We start from the raw sequence: 22,754 nt of genomic DNA on the forward strand, positions 1-22,754 counted from the left end.
CCAATAAGGACAGGAGAGGTCCCTCACTCCCCAAGGCATGAGGGAAGAGGATGGGCAACCTTTCAAACAGCTCCCAATCTTGAGAAATGCCAAGAAACCTCATCCTCCAAGAGCAGCGGTTTCCAAACTTTTGTATTTTTAGCATCAGAAGCCATCCTCCAAACGAAACCGTATGCAAAACCTCAGCTACAAAACAGATCAGTGGGCTGCCTGCCCGTGTGGGGCATGGGCTGGGCCCCGAGCTCCCCCTCCAGCACCCAGTACTTCTTCCACAAGGCCCTGTGTGAGCTCAGTTTGAAACCCCAGGCCTTGGCAGGGGTCAGGTGGGCGGGAGCAGGGGGTGGACCTTGTAGCACTGGAGCTAAAGCAGCCAGATAAGGTGGGCTAGTTCTTAAGACCTCTGGAGGGTGTGGCTAGTCTCTGAGACCTGGACAACTTCATTCTCCACCAGGGCCTGGCCCCCATCCCCATTGAGCTGTCTCATGCGCAGGTTAATGGAGCCGTAGGTCTTCCTGGAGCCCTTGCCGGGGACGAAGGTCCTCCGGCGGTACAGCTCGCCCTTGCACAGGGAGACCATGAGCAGCACCGACAAGAGCATGCCGCCCACCGTGAGCAGCCCGAGGCCTGCGATGATGCACCTGTCCAGGTGGGAGCCCAGGCGGGCGTAGTACATCTCTAGTCGTTCCATCTCCCGCGCTGTCACTGTGTCCGGATTGACTCGAGCCTCACGGGGGATGGCGTATGCTGTCACCACCAGAAGAATCCCACTCACCAGGAAAACGAGGGCGGAAACAAAGCCATAATCCACCGGGCGGCTCACGGGCTCCAGGGCTGGCCCCTCCTCTGAATGAAGGGACAGATCATCCCGCTGGGATCGGGGCAGTGAGGAGACACCTCCAAGGGGACTGGGTGAGCTGCCCAGTCTCGTGTTCCCAGGGTTCTGGAAATGGGTCTCATGCTCCTCTGAGGAGAAGCAGGCATTCTCCACACCCTCCCTGGTTGGGGCCACTGGGCCCAGGGGAGCTGATCTCCTTGGGGCTTGGGGACCATTGCTCAGTGTCTTCAGTTCCAGACCAGGGGGAGATGCCATTGGGAAGGAGGGCCCCAGCTCATCCCTTGGCCCCTTGGCAGCTGGAAGAGAAAAAAGAAAGTCAGTTGAATGTAGCAACCTCTCCCTGTTGTGGAGGACATCATACCAGTCCCCAAGCACATGAAGGTGAGTCAGGCACAATTCCCACTTGGGGGTGTCTGCCAGACAGAGGGGAAGACGGAATAAGACGATGACAGAACAGTGTGATCCAAGCCCAGATCCCACTCTACCACCAGGTGGGGTATGGCTGTGGGCAATTCACTAATCCTGTCTGGCTTCAGTTTCCCCACCTATAAAATACTACTACTACTACCCTCTAGTTCGCAAAGCTGGAGTAGGATTGAGATAACCTATACGAAGTACTCAGAACACTAAGTGCTCAAAGTTAGCGATGAGTTCCTATTATACTGGAGGGAATGTAGATAGTGTGAATATCAGGCTCAAATCCCAGCTTCACCACTTGAGCTTGGGCAAGTGATGTGACCTCTCCAGATTCGGTCTTCTTCTTATCTATAAAATGGTAATGAATAAAATGCCTCCCTCATTAGGTTGTTGTGAGGATTTCATAAAATAGTGCATGCAAGACCCTGGCCAGTGCAATCCATGGACCTTGTTGTATGAGGGAAGGATGACAGAGGGGTGGGGGAGGGGGTAGAAATGCAGAAGTTGTTGTGGGAACAAAGAGGAAGGGAAGTTTCTGTGAGTTGGTGCATTTGAGCCAGATCTCAGAAGATGAATTGGATACTTCCCAGCAATGGAAGGTGATGAGGGCATTCTGGAAAGGGGAACAGACTGCCTCAGAGGCCAGCTGGGGCCGGCTCACAGAGGACTCTGAAAGCCAGGCCAAGGAGCCCGAGAGCCATGCAGAGCTGAGGAGCTGGAGCAGGAAGTGCCTCGGCTTCAGAAGAAAGGAGGACTGATGAGATGGGAGGGGCAAAGTGGAGGATGGGGGTCCAGCAAGGAAGCCAGCAGGTTGGGGATGGCATGGCTAAAAGGGCCAAGAGGAAGGGGCAGACTGGAGAGCCATGACTAGGTCAAAGCCAAATGCCTTTATGTAAACAGAAGGGTGGGGACCTGGACTAGAACCACAGGAGGGGAACCGGGAGGGAGAGGCGAGAAGAGGGACACTCTCTGTGCTGCAAGAGGAGTTACCCCACCCAAGAACCTGAACACAAACCCACCCAGACACAGACAGCACATGTGCATTCCCGCTGAAGGACACTGACTTACAGCCCGGGGACCATATTTGGCTGATAGAAGTTTTGCTTTGTTTTGTTCCTGGCCTGTTCATTTGTTTTTGGTGAATTAGTTGCAAATGTATAAAAAGCAAAAGATTTTAGATTTTACATTTTAAATGTTGGATTCCTGGCTTCTCCTGCAAAATGAAAGAATCTGGCCACCTTAGGCCCCCGTTCCCTTGTAACACTCACCTGGAGTTGGCAATCGGGGCTCTTGGGCAGATCTAGCCTCTCCCCAACAGGTCCCACCTCAGCCCCCTTCCCTGCCTGGCATGTGTCATTCCTAATCCACAGCAGAACTGCATCATTCCTTGTATACACTGATGGCCTGAGGGCACATACACTCAGAGCCCTAGGCGCACAAGTCATGGGCTACAGAGACCACCAGGTGCAGAGTGGCTCACATGCTCCGGTGTGTCTACGCACACATACATGCACACACACACGATTCTCTGCATTCTCATGCCGGAGTTTATTCTCCAGTGCACTGTGGTTCGTTCTCTCTCTCTCTCTCTCTCTCTGTGTGTGTTTCTCTCTCTGTGTGTGTGTGTGTGTGTGTAAGTATGAGCAAATGAAGTGAGGATGAATGGAATGAATGAATGAATGAAACTCAAAGAGCCTCAATGCAGGAAGACATGTTTTTCAATCTTTCTCCTTCTTGTCAATATGGACTAGCATCAGACACCTCCACTTAGCACATATAGGGCCTTTCATGTGAGTACAAAGCTCTTTTCCCTTTACAGCCCATTTCTATCACTACGTCTCTCTTTCCAGAGTCTCAATTTAGTAAATGTTTACCAAGCACCTACTAGCTGTTGAGCCATGTACCCGACACTTCATGAAGGAGTATCTCATATCACCCTCACCAGCCCCACGATCCGGAATTACTGTCTCTATTTCATAAAACATGGCCAAGATCCCATGGCATGTATGGGAGGGTGGAGGACAGGAGTTGAATGCAGATTCCCTAAGAATTATTATCATGTACAAACCTGCAAACTCATAGCCCTGTGCTGGTGGCATCACTCCACCAGCCTTCCCTGGCTCTGCATCCCTCACTCATAGACTCTTCATTTTATCCAGCTGTTTATCAGCAACCGTGAGCACCTTGAGAGCAGGCATAAGTTTGAATTCCATCTGGGTCCCCAGCCTGCGCCCAGACTGCTTTTACTTTCCAGTGAATAGACAGAAAAAAGAGACGTGTTTGTTGGTTGGCTTTTTACTCTTAGCACCAAAAACATTTTCCTGAGTGCCCAGCCACAAACAGGGACCAGCAGTGGGTGCCACATGGGTGTTCAGAAGTGGCCCCCACCCACACCCTCAGCACCTTCCACCCAACTCAGCTCCTGGAGTGGCCCAGGAACCCCTTTCCCAGACTGATATATTGATGCCTCCACACCCTGGAAGAAATCTGGAGCTCCCAAATTCTGGGAGCAGAGCTCTCCTTCATGCTGCAGGAACCCAAAACTTTTTTCTTAGGATGCCACAGTGAGAGGGCAGAGAAAAACGAGGATTCCTCTCACCCAGAGTTAGGACATCTCTCTGTTTCATGCCCAGGTTCAGAGATATTCACCAGTTACACCAAGGCCGTGCCCAATTACCCTAACAGAAGCAGAAACACACCAACTGACATAGCTGCTCCTGCCCACCATTCACACCCCACGACCCCACCAGTTACTAATTTCATCTGCAGTCAGACAGGTCCTGAAAGGAACACTCCAGTTCCACACTCACTCCCCCAGCAGCTGTTCCCACAGACACCCAGAAGTCACGTAGTGTGACCCTCGGATCTTCGGGCCACACGAGTACCCCGTCACACGCACGCGCGCGTACACACACGCGCGCACACACACACACACACACACTTAAGTGCCCCTGGGAGTAAGACCCAAGCCAGATCCACCAAGACCCGCAGGGGCCCAATACCCCACCCACCGCGCGCACTGACACCCGGAGAGAGGGACGCACAGCGGCTGTGGATGAAGCTTCGCAAAACCCAGTCGATAGACACACGCACGAGTTGTACACAAAGCCTCGGGGCGCGCAGATACGCACACGCAGGTCCACGCTGTTGTACCCAAAGTTGCGCGCAGCAAGCCCCAGCACGCCGGCTGCCCACCGCGCCCGCTCCCGCCGGCCCGCAGTCCACACCCCCTGCTCCTGCCCTTGACCACAGACGCGGGACCCGGAAGGCCGAATCGGACCAGGCGGAGGCCCGGGGAGGCCGGGTCCCCTGGTCGCATGTCCTTCGGCGGGCCGCGAGGTCAGGCTAGCTGTCCTTCGCCGCCACTCCCCGCCCCCGGCCCTCGGCCTCCTGCCGCCCCCAGCAGTCCCCTCTCCGCGTGCGTACCTGTGCCGGGCCTCCCTCCCCGCCTCACCACGCTGGGGCGAAGGGCGCCCGGCCGCCGGCGGGCGAGGGTGCGTCCTCTCCGGTGCCCGTCCGCCTTCCTGCAGCCGGCGTACGCCTGCGGGGGTCTCTCCTGCGGCGCAGCCCGGAGGGCGCGGGCCTGGCCGCCACCGCCTCGCCCTCCCGGTCTCCCGCCCCCTTCCCGGCCCGGCCCGGAGCCACTGCCGAGGCGCACGTACCTGCTCGCGCCGCGCGGAGCTGTACGGCGGCGGTGGCGGCCGCTGGGGAGGCGGGGGGGGGGGGGATCCGGGGACAGAGGGACAGGAGAAGGGGCGGGGGCCGGGGCTCGCCGAGCGCCGCGGAGGGAGCTCCGCCCGCGGCCGGCGAGGGCGCCCGGAGAGTTAGCAAGGAGAGGGACAGGAAGGCGGGTGATGGGCTGGGGTGAGGGTGCGGGGGCGCCAATCCATCGTCCTTCCCTCCCCTCCAGGCAGATCTGGATCGCCGGCGCCTGGGCTTAGGGAACTGGGGCTTGGAGCCCGCGGTCCACGGGCGTAGGGGCGGGGCGGGCGGGGGGGTGCTGAAGAAGACCCCTCCCCCGCCGCCCGCCCCTCCACACCACCGGAGAGCCCCTATTGCGCCAAGCCCAGGTGCCTCCCCACTCCTCACCCCCACTCTTCCCCTTCCCCCCACCCCCCACCCCACACACAGCCCCCAGGTAGGACCCCGGGTCCTCTCCGAGGTCCTCAGGTCGGGACGGTCTCCTCGGGCGCTTGCGGCTCCGTGGCTCAAGGGCGCCACCTGAAGGCTGCAAGAAAGAATCTGACGATCCCCCTCCCCCTTTTCTCTGCAATTTTTTTCTCCGTGGGACAGTGGAGTGCTCCGCCCAAGAGGGGTGTTCTCCTGGGGGCATTGCCAATGGCCAAACACACCCTCACCCTCCAAGGCCCAGCTGTGGGGCCTCTTCTCCTGGAACCCCTCCCTGGGCACACACCCACTTACCCCACGGGCCCCTCCATCTGGGCTCTCCTTTTGCCTGCACTGTTTGCTCTTGTCTCTGACGGTCGTGATTTTGTTTAAGGGTCAGCCTCCTCCATCGGATTGGCAGCTCCTGGAGAACAGGACCCATGTCTGATCGCCTAGAAGACCTAGGTGGGTGTGGGGGAACAGGCTGTGAAAAGGGGTGACTTTCGCTTCTTTCCTTTACAGGGCCGGAGTTAAGATGAGTCCAGCGAAGTGCCTAGAGTACCAAATTCGTGGAGACGTTTCCTCTTTGGGGAACACACGCCAACCCCAGAGACAGCTTTGGTCTGAATCGTGCAGGTTCCGGGAAGACACGGTGACCAGCTGAATCGTGTGGTCTCAGGTTAGTACCTCTGGCCTCTGAGCCTGTATCCACTTCTGTCCAGGAGGACTGTGAATGTGCAGGCTTCGAGGGCTCTGGGAAGGCCAGCAGAAGTTGGCCATGTGGAAGGACAGGCGAATGAGTGTGCCATGTCCTGCTCCTCGGCCACCTCATGAGCGGAGCCTGACCTGCCCTCCTCCGAAGTTCTGTGCAGCCCTCCCCAACCAGGAGACTGGAAGTCACCCTGGATGATGGATGCCTGTGCCTTCAAGGCCAGCATAGCCTAGCCCTAGGCAGGTCCACCAGGGCTGGGAAGGCCTCCATTTCCTCCCAGCCTTGCAGAGGCCTGGCCCGTTGTTAGAGACTTCAGAGGGATGCTAGCCCTGGCACCACACTCCTGTTCAAATCCCAGCTCCACCCCCACAGCTGGGTGCCCTGGTGTAAAGGACTGCCCTCCGGGAGCTCGGTTTCCTCCTCTGTGAAACGGATGTAGGAAGTGTTACGGGAATGGGATGAGATACCTCCTTTAAAGCACTCACTGTTCCTTCCCTCAGTCATGCGCTGTCCTACCTCAGCCTTTGCACTGGCTGTTCCTTCTGCCTGGGACGTTTTTCTTTCTGATATTTCCCGCACTCACCCCCTTCCCTCACTTCCTTCAAGTCTTTGCTCAAATGCCACCTTCTCAGAGACGCCATTCCAGGCCATCCTTTCAAAAATAGCAGTGCCCCAGCACTCTTTACTCCCTCACTCTGAATTTTTCTCTATAGCACTTACCAACTGACATTAGTTTCTGTTTGCTTATTGCCACCTCCACTAAAAAATAAGTGCCAAAAGAAGAGGGTTTTTGCCTGTTTCCCTCCCTGCAGTATCCCCAGACACTAGAAAAGGGGCTAACACCTAGGAAGCTCTGGATAAGTGCTCACTGAATAAAGAACAGAGAAAATGGGCAAATATTATATACTAGTTAGCTAGGTAGACTCCATCCCTACACTCAGGAAGCTTGTATTCTAGTGGGAGAAAAGGATAAGTAAATGTAACATTGCAGTTATAGTAAATGCTACCAAATAAAAGTATAGAGTGCAAGCCTCAAACAAGGGTGCCAACCTAGTCTTGGGGATAGGAACGGCTTCCTGTAAAAGTGTGGATTGAGCTGAGATTAGAAGGATGAGTAGAAGGCAACCAGATAAAGAGGGGAGGAAAGAGAAGTCCAGCAGAGTGCCTAGCATAGGCGAAGACCTTGGGGTAGAAGGAAGTGTGTGATGAGTTTGAGAGTTGAAGGAGACCCGTATGGTTGTCATGGAGGGCCTGATAAGGAACCTGGTAGGAGACGAGCCTGGGCTTAGCAGGCCAGGTCACTGCAGAGCCTTACAGGCCAAGTAATTTGTTCTTTATCCTCAGAGCAGTGGAGAGCCTCACTGATGAATGTAAGTAAAGGGTTAACAAAACCCTTTCCTCTTTTGCATGAGAATTTGACCTTTGGAAGCTCTGTTTCCTGGAAACAGATAAACATATGTCTGCTATGTTACTAAGCAACATTGCTTCTGATAAAAATGACCCCTGAGGAGGAGGCTAGAATGATCCATGTGGCAACAGATTAGAATTGGAGATACCAGAATGAACTCATGTTTAGCTTAATATAGATGCAGATGATTACATACAGAAAGTTATATATATATATATAATACACACACACACACAGACGGGCTAGTATACACACATTTATTTCCTTACTGTCAGGCGAGAGGGCCTAGAAGCAATGATACTCCATAGCAACAAGCACACGTAGCACTGAAATCTTGGTTTCTAATACCATTCTCCAATAAAAGGATCCAAGGCTCCTTGAAGAAATTGCTGTTTACAGGACTTGGGCAGGAAACACTGCAAGATGAGCCCAGAGCATCTGATAGTGCCAGAAAGTAAAGAAATGCTACACACACACACACACACACCACACACCACACACACACACTACACACACATGCCACACACACTCTACACACACTACACACACACTACACACACCACACACACACTACACACACGCCACACACACACCACACACACACCACACACACACACTACACACACGCCACACACACACCACACACACACTACACACACACCACACACACACTACACACACATGCCACACACACTCTACACACACTACACATACACTACACACACCACACACACACTACACACACATGCCACACACACTCTACACACACTACACACACCACACACATACCACATGCACCACACACACCACACGCACTACACACACACCATACACACAATACACATACTACACACACACACCACACACATACACTACCTACACACACCACACACACTACACACACACCACACACACACTACACACACATGCCACACACACACTCTACACACACACTACACACACCACACACACACACAAATGGTGGAGGTAGGAGCTAACTGAAAGAGTTCCCAATGGCCAAAGCTGGAAAAATTTGAGTGACAAAATAAATAAGGTAATATTGGACTGTAACAAAAAGTATGAAATAAATATCTACGAGTCCACACTGATAAAAATAATGGAACAAACAGGTAGAAAAGAGAAATCTCCCATGCAGAATTCCAAGTTCTGTATCTAGATAACTCAGTCCTTGAGGAGGGGAACTGTAACTCCACATTTTGAAAGTGCGAGTCGCACATAATGACTCCCTTTCCAAGAGTGTTTTATGGAAAGTGCAGGGGTGGCGGGGCGGGGGCGGGGGCCGGTGGGAAGTAACTTTACAGTGGAGAAACTGACAAACGTGATGACCTCAGCCAGGTGAGGAAAGTCAACTCCAACAGTCAAATCACGTCGCTAGTAGGTACCTTGGATATGATGCGGCACAAGTGGCACTTTACCTCTGTTGTCTTCCTCCCCAAAACCCATAGCTGCAGTCTAGTCATCAGATAAACATCAGACGAATCCCAATGAAGAAAATTCTACAAAACATCTGACTAGTTCTCCTCAAAGGTCATCAAAACAAGGAAAGTCTGAGAAATTGTCACAAACGATAGGAACCTAAAAAGACATAACGACTCAATGTAGTGTGGTACCCTTGATTGAGTACTGGAACAGGAAAAGGAAATTATGCAAAAACTATGGAAATATAAACAAAGTATGGACTTTAGCTAATAACAGTGTATCAGTGTTGGTTAATTGTAACAAATATACTCATGTAAGATGTTAACAGTAGGGGAACGTGGGTTTGGGGTTGATATCCTTCGGATGTTTGTCTCCTCCAAATCTCATGTTCAAATTTGATCCCCAGTGGCGGACTTGGGGCCTGGTGGGAGATGTTTGAATCATGGGGGTGGATCCCTCATGAATGGCTCTGTGCTGTCCCCACGGTAATAAGTGAGTTCTCACTCTATTCGTTCACTAGAGAACTGATTGTTAAAACAAGAGCCTGGCACTTTCCTCCCCTCTCCCTCTTGCTCCCTCTCTTGCCATGTGATGTCTGCTCCCCTTCTCTTTCTGCCATGATTGGAAGCTTCCTGAAGTCCTCACCAGAATCAGGTGCTAATGCCATCCTTCTTGTACAAGCCCACAAAACCATGAACCAAATATTAATAAACCTGTTTTCTTCATAAATTACCCAGCCTGAAATATTCATTTCTTCTCCATCCCTCCTTCTCCTCCTCCTTCTTCTTGTTCTTTCTTCTTCTTCTCCTTCTTCTTCTTCCTCTTCTTCTTCTTCTCCTTCCTCTTCCTCTTCCTCTTCTCCCACTCCTTCTTCTTCTTCAGAGATGGGGGCCTCATTCTGTCATCCAGGCTGGAGTGCACCAGCACTATCATAGCTCACTGCAGCTTCAAACTCCCAGGCTTAAACGATCCTTCCACCTCAGCCTCCTGAGTAGCTGGGACTAGGTGTGCACAACCAAGCCGGGCTAATTTTTTTCTTTTTTTGGTAGAGACAGGGTCTCACTATGTTGTCCAGGCTGGTCTTGAGCTCCTGGGCTCAAGCAATTTTCCTCCTCAGTCTCCCAAAGTGCTGGAATTACAGGCATGAGCCGCAGTGCTCTGCCTAGGTATTCTTTTATAGCAACACTAAACAGACTAAGACAGCGATATATGGGAACTCTCTGTATCGTCTTCCCATTTTTGCTGTAAATCTAAAACTGTTCTAAAAAATATATATAAGTTGTTGTTGATGATGCTTTTAAACACCCCTGAGAGATAACTTGCATCTGGGCTGGAGGGAACTATAAATATCTGGTGGGAAATCATACTTTTGGTGTCCTAAATATAGTGATTCATGTAACTGGACAGGTCCAAAGGCATTGGCTCCTGTGGGACATGAAACTTTTAAGCCAGGATCGTTCCTGCACCCACCTGATGGGGATTTCATCTGGCATCTGAGTGGTGCCGCTCTGCCGGAAGAGGCAAAGATTCCTGCCAAGAAGAGCATTGCGTGCTGGGCTAGCAAGTGGAAGTTCCTGAGCTGTGTCCTTCAGAGTAGGTCAATGCCAAGTGTGGCTTATGGTCAGCTGCTGAGCCCGAGTGTGTATTGAACCTAAGAAGACTCCCTTGTGGACATGGCAGTGGGTGATAAGCAAGGGAGTGATGTGAGTAGATCTGCACTGTGAAAACATTCTCCCTCTGGCTACTCCCAGGTGCAAGGGGACAAGAGAGAAAAACAGACCATGTGGGAGATTATCATGGTCATGTTGGCACACAGAAAGTCCTCAATCAGATAGCTGTAATTATGTATCTGTGGAGATGTGTGATCTGTGAGACAGAATGAGGACTTCCTATAGGAACATTAGGAGAAACACTTAGTCTGCAATACTCCAAAAGGTAGTGGTATATAACATAATTTTAGGTGTTAAGTAAATAAAGATGTTTTGATTATCTATCACTGCATAACAAACCACCCCAAAACAGCAGCTTAAGAGAAAATTATTATTTATTTTCTCACAGTTTTGCAGTTTGGGCTGCTCTCAGCTGAGATAGCTCAGCTCTTGTCTGTATGGTGTCAGCTGGGGTGGCACAAACAGCTGGGAGCTGGCGTAGACTTGACTGTGTGTCTATGGGCTTGGTTCTCACTGTCAGCTGGGTTTTTTCATTCTCTCCTACATGATCTCTCCATGTAGCTAGCGTAGGCTTCCTTACATAATAGTGGTCTCAAGGTAGTCAGAGTTCTTACCTGGCAGGCAACTTTCCCCAGAGCACAAAAGAAAAAGCTGCTGGATCATCTTAAAACTGAGGCTTGGAACTGGCCTGGCATTGCTTCTGCTGCATGCTAGTGCTTAGTGCAGGTCATGGGCCAGCCTGGATTCAAGGGGAGGGGTCTATATAAGGATATGAATACCAGGAGGCATGTGTCATTGGGGACAACTAGAGTAACACTCCCCCATCAGCTATACTACATTTATCTCTGTATCTATATACACACATATCTATATGTGTGTATTCATTTCAATGACTGTTTATTTTAAATTGTTTTAGAAAATATATAACTAGCGGCTGGGCGCGGTGGCTCACGCCTGCAATCCCAGCACTTTGGGAGGTCAAGGCTGGCAGATCACGAGGTCAGGAGATCAAGACCATCCTGGCTAACATGGTGAAACCCCATCTCTACTAAAAATGCAGAAAAAATTAGCCGGGCATGGTGGCGGGCGCCTGTAGTCCCAGCTACTCGGGAGGCTGAGGCCTGAGAATGGCGTGAACCCGGGAGGCAGAGCTTGCAGTGAGCCGAGATGGCGCCACTGCACTCCAGCCTGGGTGACAGAGCGAGACTCCGTCTCAAAAAAAAAAAAAAAAGGAAATATATAACTAACTCATGAAACCAAAGATATCATGGGTGATATTGACTAGAGTAAGGGCAGAAAAATGAGTCTATATGAAGTTGATGCAATAAAGTCTGCTGGTTTCCTCCAGTATTCACTCACTCTTTCTTCCACCGTAATAGAAGCTTTGATCAATAGTGGGTACAGTGCACCAGAAGGATTTCATTTCCCAGCTTTCCTTACAGCTAGGTATGGCCAAGTGGATGGTAAGCCATTAGGATATGAGAGGAGGTAGTGTGGGGAAAATGCATTAAGTCTCCTGAAAGGAAAGGAATGTGCCCTCCTACTCTCTTTTTGTCCTTCTTGCTGCCAGGATGCAAAACCGATGGCTGGAACTTGAGCAACCATCTTGGACCATGAAGTGGAAGCCTATTAGGTTGGAAGAGCAGCAAAATTGAAGGAACCTAGATTGCAGATGACTAGATGGAAACACCAGAATGGGATAGTTCCTCATACTTTTGTGGATGAGAGAAACAAACATCTATTTTGTATAAGCTACTATTACTTGGGATTTTCTGTCACTCAGAAGAACTATGTCAATCAAAGTAGAATCAGGCTGGGTGCAGTGGCTCACCCCTGTAATCCCAGCACTTTGGGAGGCCAAGGCAGGTGGATCACCCAAGGTCAGGAGTTTGAGACCAGCCTGGCCAACATGGTGAAACCCTGTCTCTGCTAAAAATACAAAAATTAGCTGGGTGTGGTGGCGTGCACCTGTAGTCCCAGCTACTCAGGTGGCTGTGGCAGGAGAACTGTTTGAACCCGGGAGGCGGAGGTTGCAGTGAGCCAAGATCGTGCCATTGTACTCCAGCCTGGGTGACAAGAGCAAAACTCAGTCTCAAAAAAAAAAAAAAAAAAAAAAAAAAAACAGTAGAATCAGTAGGCAAAAACTGAATAGGTATATGAATAGCTGAAGACTGAGAAATACAGATGCAATCTGAGCCCTTGTGTTCCAGGTAAGAAATCTCTGAAGCCAGCCTGTAGTATGTCCAGGAGGATGATATGAAACAAGTAATAACCCAAGGGAGACTGAGGTTTTTCTAGGTGAAGGGAGTGAGTGGAGCAATGAAAAGTTCCTGGAAAAGGAAACAACGCTTAAGCCCAGAGATGACGTAATAGTAGCAAATTATTTGTGTGTTCATTTTATTTGACAAACACTTACATAACCCTTCCCATAGGCGAGGCACATGTTTTTACAAATATTAACTCACTCAATCATCTTAACCACCTGATCATGTGGATACTATTATTGCCCCCATTTTAAGATGAGGAAATCAAGGCACAGAATAGCTAATAACTCTGTGTCCAAAGTTACACAACTGTTGTCTCATGGTTTGGGGATTCAGAACCAGACCTCAGCCCAGTGCTCGTAACCACTCTGCTGGCTTTCATCATAATTTTCAAAGCACTCACAAAAGTCTTGAGAGGCTGTTACTATCATCTCCATTTTCACATTTGGGAAATTTGAGTGCCAAGGAGAAAGGAGATTATCTTACCGCTACACTAAGGAAGCAAAATTCCAATCAGACCCAAGGGCCCCTGACTTCCAGGTTGATTTAGGGACCTCAGATAGACCTAAAGTCCTGGGGCTGATCAGCCCCATGCCTAATCACCCATACCCCACTCCATTTTCACCTTTCTCAGAATCTGGCTGGGATCTGGTGTTTGGGTTTGTTTACTTGTGTCATATTTACCCCTGGCACCAGCCTGGCTCATCTGATTTTCCTGGAGCTCTAATACTTTCATGGAGTGGCCCTGATATCGTGGCAATGGGACATGGTTCAGGGATTTCAAGAAATTAATTGGTGGTCATGTTCCAGGCCCTGGAAGGAGTGTCCACATTCACACTCACATGCACACAAATCTTCAGCCGGCCTGGCTGGCATTCTGCCTCCCTTTCCACCTGGTCTGTATGGATCTCCCAGCCTTGGGGAATAAAAATTTTGAGTGTTGTGTTCTCTCTCTGCTGTGGAAAGAGTAAGGGGGGAGGCGAGGAAAAACAGAAATCAAGATCCATATTCCTAGCTTCTACAAGAGTGAGTGCCCCTACCTAGCAGCTCCTTGAGGGCAGAGTTCTTATTGTCTCTCATCCATGTGCCAGCACAGGGCCTAGCACACTGGGGGTGCTGGGTTAGGTAGATTCCAAGCCACTCCCCTGGGAGAGGGCAGGCCCAGGGAGAAAGGAGGAGCCACTGTGATGGAGGTTGTTTGATGGTGCACCTTCTGTGTGGCGATCCCTGCAACTGGTCCCTCTGCACTCTGACAGATCAGTAACCTGGAGTTTAATCACCATGGGAGGAAACGGGCTCAGATCAATCAGGCTACCTGCCTCAGAGTCACACCCAAGGCTAGTTGAGGCCAAGGGATGCTCTTCTGTCTGTCCTATTCTGCTTCACCAGAGTCTCTACCATCTCGCCAGGGTCAAGGGCTGCCCTCTATACAACAGAAGATTGCAGGATGGTGTCCTAGATACACCAGCATGAGACAGGTGTGTATAGGACACAGGTGCAGAGCAGAGGGTGAGAATACTCATGTCCGGAACACTCCTGGATAGATATGCACAGGATAGATATGTGCGGAAAGGGGTGCAGAGTGCTCATGTGTACAAGGCACGTATGGATAGGACACTGTTTTCGTCCCTTTTTGCTGCTATAACAAAATACCCGAGACCGGGTAATTATAAAGAACGTGGCTAGGTGCAGTGGCTCGTTCCTGTAATCCCATTGCTTTGGGAGGCCAGGGCAGGAGGACTGCTTGAACCTAGGAATTTGATACAGCCTGGGAAACATAGAGAGACCCCATCTCTACAAATAAATAAATAAATAAGCCAGGCATAATGATGTACACCTATAGTCCCAGCTACTTGGGAGGCTAAGGAGGAAGGATCTCTTGAACCCAGGCTTTTGAGGCTGTAGCGAGCTGTGATCACACCACTATACTCCAGCCTGGGTGACAGAGACCTTGTCTCAAAAAAAAAAAAAGAACAGAAATTTGGAGGCTGGAACATCCACAATCAAGACACCAACATTGGCATCTGATAAAGGCTGCTTTGTTTCCCAGATGGTGCCTCATTGCTGTGTCCTCACATAGCAGAAGGCAGAAAGGCAAGAAAGTGCTCCCTTCAGCCTGGTGCCTTTTTATATGGGTGCTAATTCCATTCATGAGGTCAGAGCCCTCATGAATTGCCTCCGAAAGACCACACTTCTTAATACTGTTGCATTGTGGATTAGGTTTCAACATGGGTTTTGGAAGGGACACTAACATTCAAACCATAGCATATGTGTTGTGAGTTGAGTTCCCTCAGATGTAGGCCCAAGACAAGAATTTGAGTGCAAGTGGTTTATTTGGAAAGTCATCCCAGGAAGCACAGCAGAGGAATGGGAAGTGAGAGCAAGAAGGAAGTGCATCCAATACACTACAGGTGCATTAGTGAGCCCCTGATTGCCATGAGCAACTGGGGCTCAGTCCCATTGGACTGAGTACTGTTCCACCTGAGATCTGAGGCCACAGAGCTCTCACTATTTATCCGCCAGCACCTGTTTGTCATTGTTGGGGGCTATTCCTGCACTTCTAGCCTGTCCTCTGCACATGTCAAGCACGTTCCTTAAGCAGAGTGAGCCCTGCTTTCAGTAGGAAGCCATAGGCACACATGGAGAAGGTGAGTGCTGAGGGAATACGAGTGGGGCCCACAGCATTTGCTGGAAGACACAGAGTACAGGGCGCGTGTGTTCAGGACCCAAAAGGACACAGTACAGGGCACAGGCAGAAGACAAATGATTGGATTACTGGCCTTGCTTGTCTAGGCTAAAGGAAGAGCCTGCTGAAAGGGGGTAAGGAGCTGCAGAGAGATGGTAATGGGCCCCCTGAGCCAACTGGTGCTCTGTCCCCATGACCCCTCTGGTTAGAGTGACTGCATGTGCTTGTGTGGTAGGAAAGGCAGGTTGAAGGGTTCGGGGGCTCTAACAGTGCAGACACTTCTCTCTTCTAGACCTCCACCTCATTTCTATTTTACAAAGGGGATGAGGGCTCAGGTGCCCAGAATAGGAGGGGAGGCAGCCCAAAAGGATGGGAAGAGCCCTGGACTAGGAGTTGGACACAAAGGCAGAGCTAAATGTCATCTCCGAGCCCACTTGCCCCATCTGCGGAATGGGAATAACTCCACCCTCGTGTCTCAGGGCAGATTACCTACCACGCTTGCATCTTGTTTTCCCTGTCTGCATAGTGAGGGTCACAGAACTCCTCTCTCTCCTATGGACTTCACAGAGAGCTATTGTAAGGAGCAGATATGGTCATGAGAAAGAAAACACTTGAAAGAGGGTAAAACACTTAAATACACAGGTGGGGGGATTATGGAAAAGGCTTGGAAGGGGAAATTAGGGGACTTGGCTTGCTCTAGCTCTGCTGCTATATTGTTAAAAAAGACACTCAAAATAATTGTGCTTTCAATAAAACAGAACTTATTTCTCTCTCATGGAAAAGTCTACTTGGCAGCTCAGGCTGACATGCTGGTTCACCAACCACAAGAGACCCGGGCTCCTTCTGCATTGTTGCTCTGTCATCTTGCACCTTGCTGTTCCAGCTCCAGCCCTTGTCACTACATTGCATCAGCAGAAGGAGGATGTGGGGAAGTAGGAGGCACCTTCTTCCTTCTTCTTAAGGGAAGACATTGAACCTTAACCTAGAAATTGAACTCATCACTTCCATTTGTATCCTATTGACCAGGATTTAATCACATGGCACACTTACCTGCAAATGAGTCTGAAAAATGCAGTCTTTTGCCATATGTGAAAGAGAGAAGGGATATTGAGGGACAGCCAGCAATTTTTGTCATAGCCACTGACTAGCCTCATTTATGTATTTTATAATTTTATACTTATATAAAATTTTATATATATGTTTATTTCTTTTGAGACTGTTGCCCAGTGTGAGGTGCAGTGGCTTGATCTTGGCTCACTGCAACCTCCGCTTCCTGGGTTCAAGCAATTCTCCTGCCTCAGCCTTCTGAGTAGCTGGAATTACAGGCACGCACCATCATACCTGGTTATTTTTTGTGTTTTTAGTAGAGGCGGGGTTTCACCATATAGCCCAGGCTGGTCTCGAACTCCTGGGCTCAAGCAATCCACCTGCCTCAGTCTCCCAAAGTGCTGGGATTACAGGTGTAAGCCACCATGCCTGGCCAAATTGTATACACTTTTATATAAAATTATATTTATATAAAATACATGAGCCTGCTTCCCATATATGTATATTATATATATTTATATATATATAATTTATATGTATAAAATTTATATATATAAAATACATGAGCCCACTTGCCACATATATATATATGCACCAGGCTTGTGGTATAAAGTAAGATTTTGGACCAGCTGATTGCGAATGGACCCTCTTACTTGCGGGCCACAAGCCCTGAGAAGTCAAGCGTGAGGTCTTTCTCGCTCACCACTGTGTTCAAAGCATGCATTGCAGAGTCTGGCACGGGGAATCCATAGTAGTATTGGCTGCCCATGGGTGAAGAATGGCTGGCCATTCTGGCTTTCGTATTTGCTAGTGACATTTTTCCCTACTCAGGGGTTTAAGTTCTTTCCCTTTACAGGCCTCCTGGCTCCACCTCCCGTCATCTTCATGTGCCAAGCCTTTCTGAGCCCATGAAGTAAAATGTGCTCTGAGCCAGAATCCTAAGAGTGGGATTAAAAATAAATGAAAATGCATCAAAACAAGTTAACCACAAGAAATGGCTTTCCAGGGTAATTAGGTGTCAGCGCTGGAAGCCAAAGACAGAGCGCCAGACTCTAACTGCCAAGTTCTGCTCCTGTCAGCACCACTACTGTCCAGGGCAGAGAACACCCTAGGCCTAGCCTGAGCCCCTGCTTGAGTCTCCACCAGTTCAAGACAACAGGCAAGACCCTCCCCACGAAGGTGAGGGAGGATGGGTCCTAAATCTAGTTCTGTCACTTATTGGCTGAAGTGATCCTAGGGAAATCCACGCCTCTCTGAGCCTCAGTTTTCACATCCGTAATAAGTTGTGAATAATAGGATCTATGTGTAGTCGTCTACAAAATGCAGATAATGATGGTACCAACCTCATAGGCAGAGGTCCCCAAACTTTCTCAATTCATGACACCCTTAGCATCTTAGCAATTTTTCACAGTGCACCAGGCCCCCTAGAAGGTGTAGCAGTTGTTTATTAGGTAGTTAGCTTCAAGCGACATAATAATAGTTGTTGGCATAGTATCTGACAGATGTCATTGCTTTTCCCTCAAAATTTTAGATACGTTTCAGTGCCTCTGTGAGTTTTCTATAGTGCCTCAGGGTGCCTCAGTGCACAGTTTTGGAATTGCAGTCATCAGGTTTTAAAGATGAAATGAGGTTATGCATGTCAAGGACTTAGTGTGGTGCCTGGTCTGGAGTAGGAGATCAATAATGCTGGTTGTTCTAAATCATCCTTCAAGTCTCATCCTGAGATCACTTTCTCTCTAGTTCTTTGTGTGTCTCCTCCGACTGCCACAATGACATCTGTCTGATACCGAGCCAACAATACTTCCGGCCTCCTGCTCTTGCCACCTCACGGTCTCCACTTGCCACCTTCCCTCTGGGCACCTCCAGGCCTGTGGCCCCACTTCCACGCAGTGCTATCTTCCGGCACAGAATTGTGAGTCTCACTTCATCATCCCTCCATAAGTCCACACACTTGCCAGGATCTCTTTGTAGTGGAGCATACATACTTGCCCCTTAGCTTTGGGCTTGGCCATGTGACTAACTTTGCCCAATGGCACATGGCAAAAGCAACAGTGTGACAGTTCTGAGCTAAGCCTCAAGAGGCTTCCCATGGTTCCACTTGCTCTCTTCTCCTTTGCCAAGAGAATGTGCCCCAGCAGCCCTGTGATTCCAGGAGAAGGACAGGAGATCTGTGGAGCAGACTCAGAGCTGCAGATCTGCAAACATGAGCAATAATAAATGATTGTTGTTTGAAAGTATGGAGTTTTAGAGACGTTTGGTACACAGTGTTCTAGTGATAATCCAACCTCCCAATCTGTGGCAAATTCAACATGTCTGAGGGAAGATCTGATTGGATCATCTGGTCACCACCCAAAATGCAACTGCTCAAAAACCAGTCACCCATGAGCCAATGATCACTCTCCTGTCCAGTCTGTAGATGGCTGCTTTGGGCTGGGGCACTCATCTCGGCTCCAGGCAGTTGTCCCATGATTACAGGGCATGTGACATAAAGCCTGGTGGCCTGTTTGAAGGAATCATCTCTGGCCCCTTGTGTTCAGAAGGGGTATAAATGTGGCAGAAAGGAGTTTCTCTGATTCTCTTGGGTTCTGAAAAGTGACAGCTGAACTACGAGAAATAGCACATAAGATTTTGTCTGCATGTGGCAGTCAGAACGATTCTCAAGCTGTAAACGCCAGGATATAAGAAATGTGACATTCCTTACAACTCGATTTAGTAACTATTTTGAGCCTCATTATGCCTAAGAGGGAAAAGACGAGGCCCAAGTTCACACAGACAGTTTGGCAGAGCTGGAGTTAGAACCCAGATATCCTGGCTCCTTATGACAGTATCCCTTTTCCTGCCTCGTCAGTCTTATACTTGGAAGGAACTCCAGGTCCCATCTCCAAGCCAGTAGAGCCCCTACTCCAGTCTCTTTGATCATCTGGGCTATGCTTCTGCCCTCCATTGACTGAGCACCCACTGCTTGGAAAAATTCTAAACAACACCTTCCTCCTACTGAATCCCAGTCTGCTTCCCTTTGTCCTATACCCACTGTATAGGACAAAGGTAGTGATGCACAGCTACCGCTGCAGTGATGCAGGTGAACCCTAAAATTGGGGCTCAGTCAGGGAAGGTTCTTGGCTTCATAAAGGAAAGAATTCAAGAGTGAGCCAACAAAGTAAAGTGAAAGCGAAGCAAGTTTATTAGAGCAACAGAGTACAGGAAATGACTGCTCCATAGACAGAGCAGGGCTACCCCATCGGCACAGTAGCCTTTGTGGATTGCCGGCTGACTATATTAATAGCTACTTTTTATTATATGCTAAATAAAGGGTAGATTATTCACAAATTTTCAAGAAAAGAGGTGGGGTATTCCCCAGACTGGGGGTTCCTCCCCTTTTAAACCATGTAAGGTAAGTTTCAGGCATTGTCATGGCATTTGTGAACTGTCGTGGTACCGGTGGGAGTGTCTTTTAGCATCCTAATGAATTATAATTAACATTCCGTGAGGAATGAGGGCAACTAGAGGTTGCTTTCATTGCCATCTCGATTTTAGTTGGTTTTGGCTGCCTACTTCATGGCATCCTGTTTGAACAGATCCTGTTTTGATCAGTGGAGTTGTGACTGGGATTGTAACCAGTGCTCAGAGAACAAGTCTTGCTGATCTCCTACCTCACTAGCTCTGTCTTCTGGTGCTACAATAAATATACACTCTTTTCTCTTTAACTTATAAACACTTACTGTAATTTTAAGTTCTATAAATTCTATTGCATTCTTTTTCAAATCTGCCTGTTAAAAAGTGTCTCTTTTGGCCGGGCACAGTGGCTCATGCCTGCAATCCCAGCACTTTGGGAGGCTGAGGCAGGTGGATCACTTGAGGTCAGGAGTTTGAGATCAGCCTGGCCAACATGGTGACACCCCGTTTCTACTAAAAATACAAAAATTAATTGGATGTGGTGGCAGGTGCCTATAGTTCCAGCTACTTGAGAGGCTGAGGCAGGAGAATTGCTTGAACCTGGGAGGCAGAGGCTGCAGTGAGCCGAGATTGCACCATTGCACTCCAGCCTGGGTGACAAGAGTGAAACTCCTTCTCAAAAAAAGAAAAAGAAAAAAGTGTCTCTTTTTTTGTATGATTTTGATTCCTTCTTGTATGCCTCTTCTTTTCAAAATACTTTTCTTTTGAGACAGGGTGGAGTGCAGTGGTGCAATCAAAGCTCACTATGGCCTCGACCTCTTGGGCTCAAGCAATCCTTCTGACTCAGCCTCCTGAGAAGCTGGTACTACAGGCACGTGCCACCACACCTGGCTAATTATTGTATTTTATTTTGTTTAGATAAGGGGTCTTGCTATGTTGCCCGGGCTGGTCTCAAACTCCTGGCCTCAAGCAGTCCTCCTGCATTGGCCTCTCAAAATGTTCGGATTACAGGTGTGAGCCACCATACCTGGCCTCAAAATACTTTTAATTATCTTCATCTGAAGTTCTTGGGGGAAGGGGGTGAATGGTGTCTGTTGACTCTCATTTATGGTGAATGGCTTCCTTGTGTGTTCTTATATGAGTTCATCTTCAGGGGAGCTCTATCTGAGGATATTTTGTGTAGCCAGATTGAGGGCAAGTTTCCCTAAACTGGGCTGAGTTTGCTTTGCCAGTCATTTCACATCTTTATCTGGGGTCACTATGCTAATTCTTGGTTTGGAGTTTCTAGTGCATGTGAATAGAATAAATTTATATATATACATTTGCAGTCTCAGTTCACTGCAACCTCCGCCTCCTGGGTTCAAGAAATTCTCCTGCTCCAGCCTCCTGAGTAGCTGGGATTACAGGCGCCCACAACCACACCCGGCTGATTTTTGTATTTTTAGTAGAGACGGGGTTTCACCATGTTTAGCCAGGCTGGTCTCGAACTCCTGGCCTCAGGTGATCCGCCCACCTCGGCCTCCCAAAGTGCTGGTATTACAGGCGTAAGCCATCACACCTGCCCAATAAATTTATATTTTAAAAGACCTATGTGAGAATAGATTCTACGTATTTTCATCATAGCATTAATTTGATTGTTTGTTTCCAATAACTACTAGGATGTCAGCTCCAGGAAAGCAGGGCCTTTGTTTCTCTGATTTTGGTTGATAATCCCAGTGTCTAGAGCAGAACTTGGCACACAGTAGACATTCAATAAGTGTTTAGCGAAAGAGAGAATTGAATACCTGCTTCACAGTGGGATGATGTCAGTGGCATTTGAACCAGAGTAACTCCATCTTGAATAGGGGCTGGGTAAAATGAGGATGAGCCCCACTGGGCTGCATTCCCAGATGGTTAAGGCATTCTAAGTCACAGGATGAGATCAACACAAGATACAGGTCATAAAGACCTTGCTGATAAAACAGTTGCAGTAAAGAAAGTGGCTAAATCTCACCAAAACCAAGATGGCCACAAGAGTGACCTCTGGTCATCCTCACTGCTACACTCCCACCAGCGCCGTGACAGGTTACAGATGTGATGACAACATCAGGAAGTTACCCTATATGGTCTAAAAAGGGGAGACATGAATAATCCACCCCTTGTTTAGCAGATCATCAAAAAATAACCATAAAAATGGGCAACCAGCAGCCCTCAAGGCTGCTTTATCTATGGAGTAGCCATTCTTTTATTCCTTTACTTTCCTAATAAACTTGCTTTCATTTTACTGTATGGACTCCCCCTGAATTCTTTCTTGCATGAGATCCAAGAACCCTCCCTTGGGGTCTGGGTCGGGACCCCTTTCCTATAACAATGGGAAGAATAAATGGTGTGTCAGGACTGTGTTTGCCTGCAAGTAGCAGAGTGTTCCATTAGAAATCAGGTCTGTTTTCTCATATAGATGCTGTTGCTGAGTCAGGGGTGCAATGATTTCTAATGGCTCTGTGATTTTCTTGGGCTTTGTCTTATGGTCGCAAGACAGTTACCATAGCTCCAGACATCACATCCACATTCAAGGCAGAAGGAAAAGGGAGAAAGTAGGAGTAAAAGGGAAGCAGCAGTGACATTTTCCCTTTTGTTAGGAAGGTAAAAGTTTTTCTGGAAGCCTAACAGCAAATTGCTGCTTTGATCTCATTTGCCGGAAATGGGTCACATGGGGATTCCAGAAACAAGGGAACTTGGAAAGTGAACATTTCCTTTATCTAGACTCTATAGATAAGTAAATGAGGACAGGGACTT

At 48.9% G+C, this 22,754-nt stretch overlaps 1 protein-coding gene and 2 long non-coding RNA genes across 13 annotated transcripts; 1 reads left to right on the plus strand and 2 right to left on the minus strand.

Annotated features, from left to right (window-relative positions):
* Positions 1-114: 114 nt before the first annotated feature.
* Positions 115-7,477, minus strand: TMEM74B (transmembrane protein 74B). Of its 10 annotated transcripts, none has more exons than XM_016937279.3 (4): positions 7,387-7,477; positions 5,675-5,820; positions 4,915-5,480; positions 115-1,131 (listed from the first exon to the last, which is right to left on the minus strand). In XM_016937279.3, the coding sequence occupies exons 2-4, from the start codon at positions 5,689-5,691 to the stop codon at positions 392-394; spliced, it is 1,323 nt and encodes a 440-aa protein (XP_016792768.2). In that variant the 5' UTR covers positions 5,692-5,820; positions 7,387-7,477; the 3' UTR covers positions 115-391. The 10 variants fall into 10 exon arrangements, with proteins under 10 accessions (XP_016792768.2, XP_054530876.1, XP_054530875.1 ...); XM_054674901.2 differs by having other exon boundaries at positions 5,675-5,783; positions 7,387-7,476; XM_054674900.2 differs by having other exon boundaries at positions 5,675-5,783; positions 7,335-7,463.
* Positions 4,508-9,651, plus strand: LOC107969906 (uncharacterized). Of its 2 annotated transcripts, none has more exons than XR_001712065.2 (3): positions 4,508-4,591; positions 5,882-6,038; positions 8,946-9,651. It is a non-coding gene; the product is annotated as an uncharacterized LOC107969906 (long non-coding RNA). The 2 variants fall into 2 exon arrangements; XR_008541353.1 differs by lacking the exon at positions 4,508-4,591 and adding an exon at positions 5,239-5,322.
* An 8,362-nt stretch (positions 9,652-18,013) lies between these two features.
* On the minus strand, positions 18,014-21,858 carry LOC112206545 (uncharacterized). Its single transcript, XR_002940972.3, has 2 exons — positions 21,764-21,858; positions 18,014-18,781 (listed from the first exon to the last, which is right to left on the minus strand). It is a non-coding gene; the product is annotated as an uncharacterized LOC112206545 (long non-coding RNA).
* Positions 21,859-22,754: the final 896 nt, after the last annotated feature.

The sequence above is a fragment of the Pan troglodytes genome, chromosome 21 (assembly GCF_028858775.2).
Source record: "Pan troglodytes isolate AG18354 chromosome 21, NHGRI_mPanTro3-v2.0_pri, whole genome shotgun sequence".
NCBI lineage: Eukaryota > Metazoa > Chordata > Mammalia > Primates > Hominidae > Pan > Pan troglodytes.

Excerpts from the sequence above, each read along its gene's own strand:
- TMEM74B (XM_016937279.3), bottom strand. Across the intron at positions 1,132-4,914 it reads GCTCCGCGCGGCGCGAGCAG|CTGCCAAGGGGCCAAGGGAT; the intron begins GTACGTGCGCCT and ends TTTCTCTTCCAG.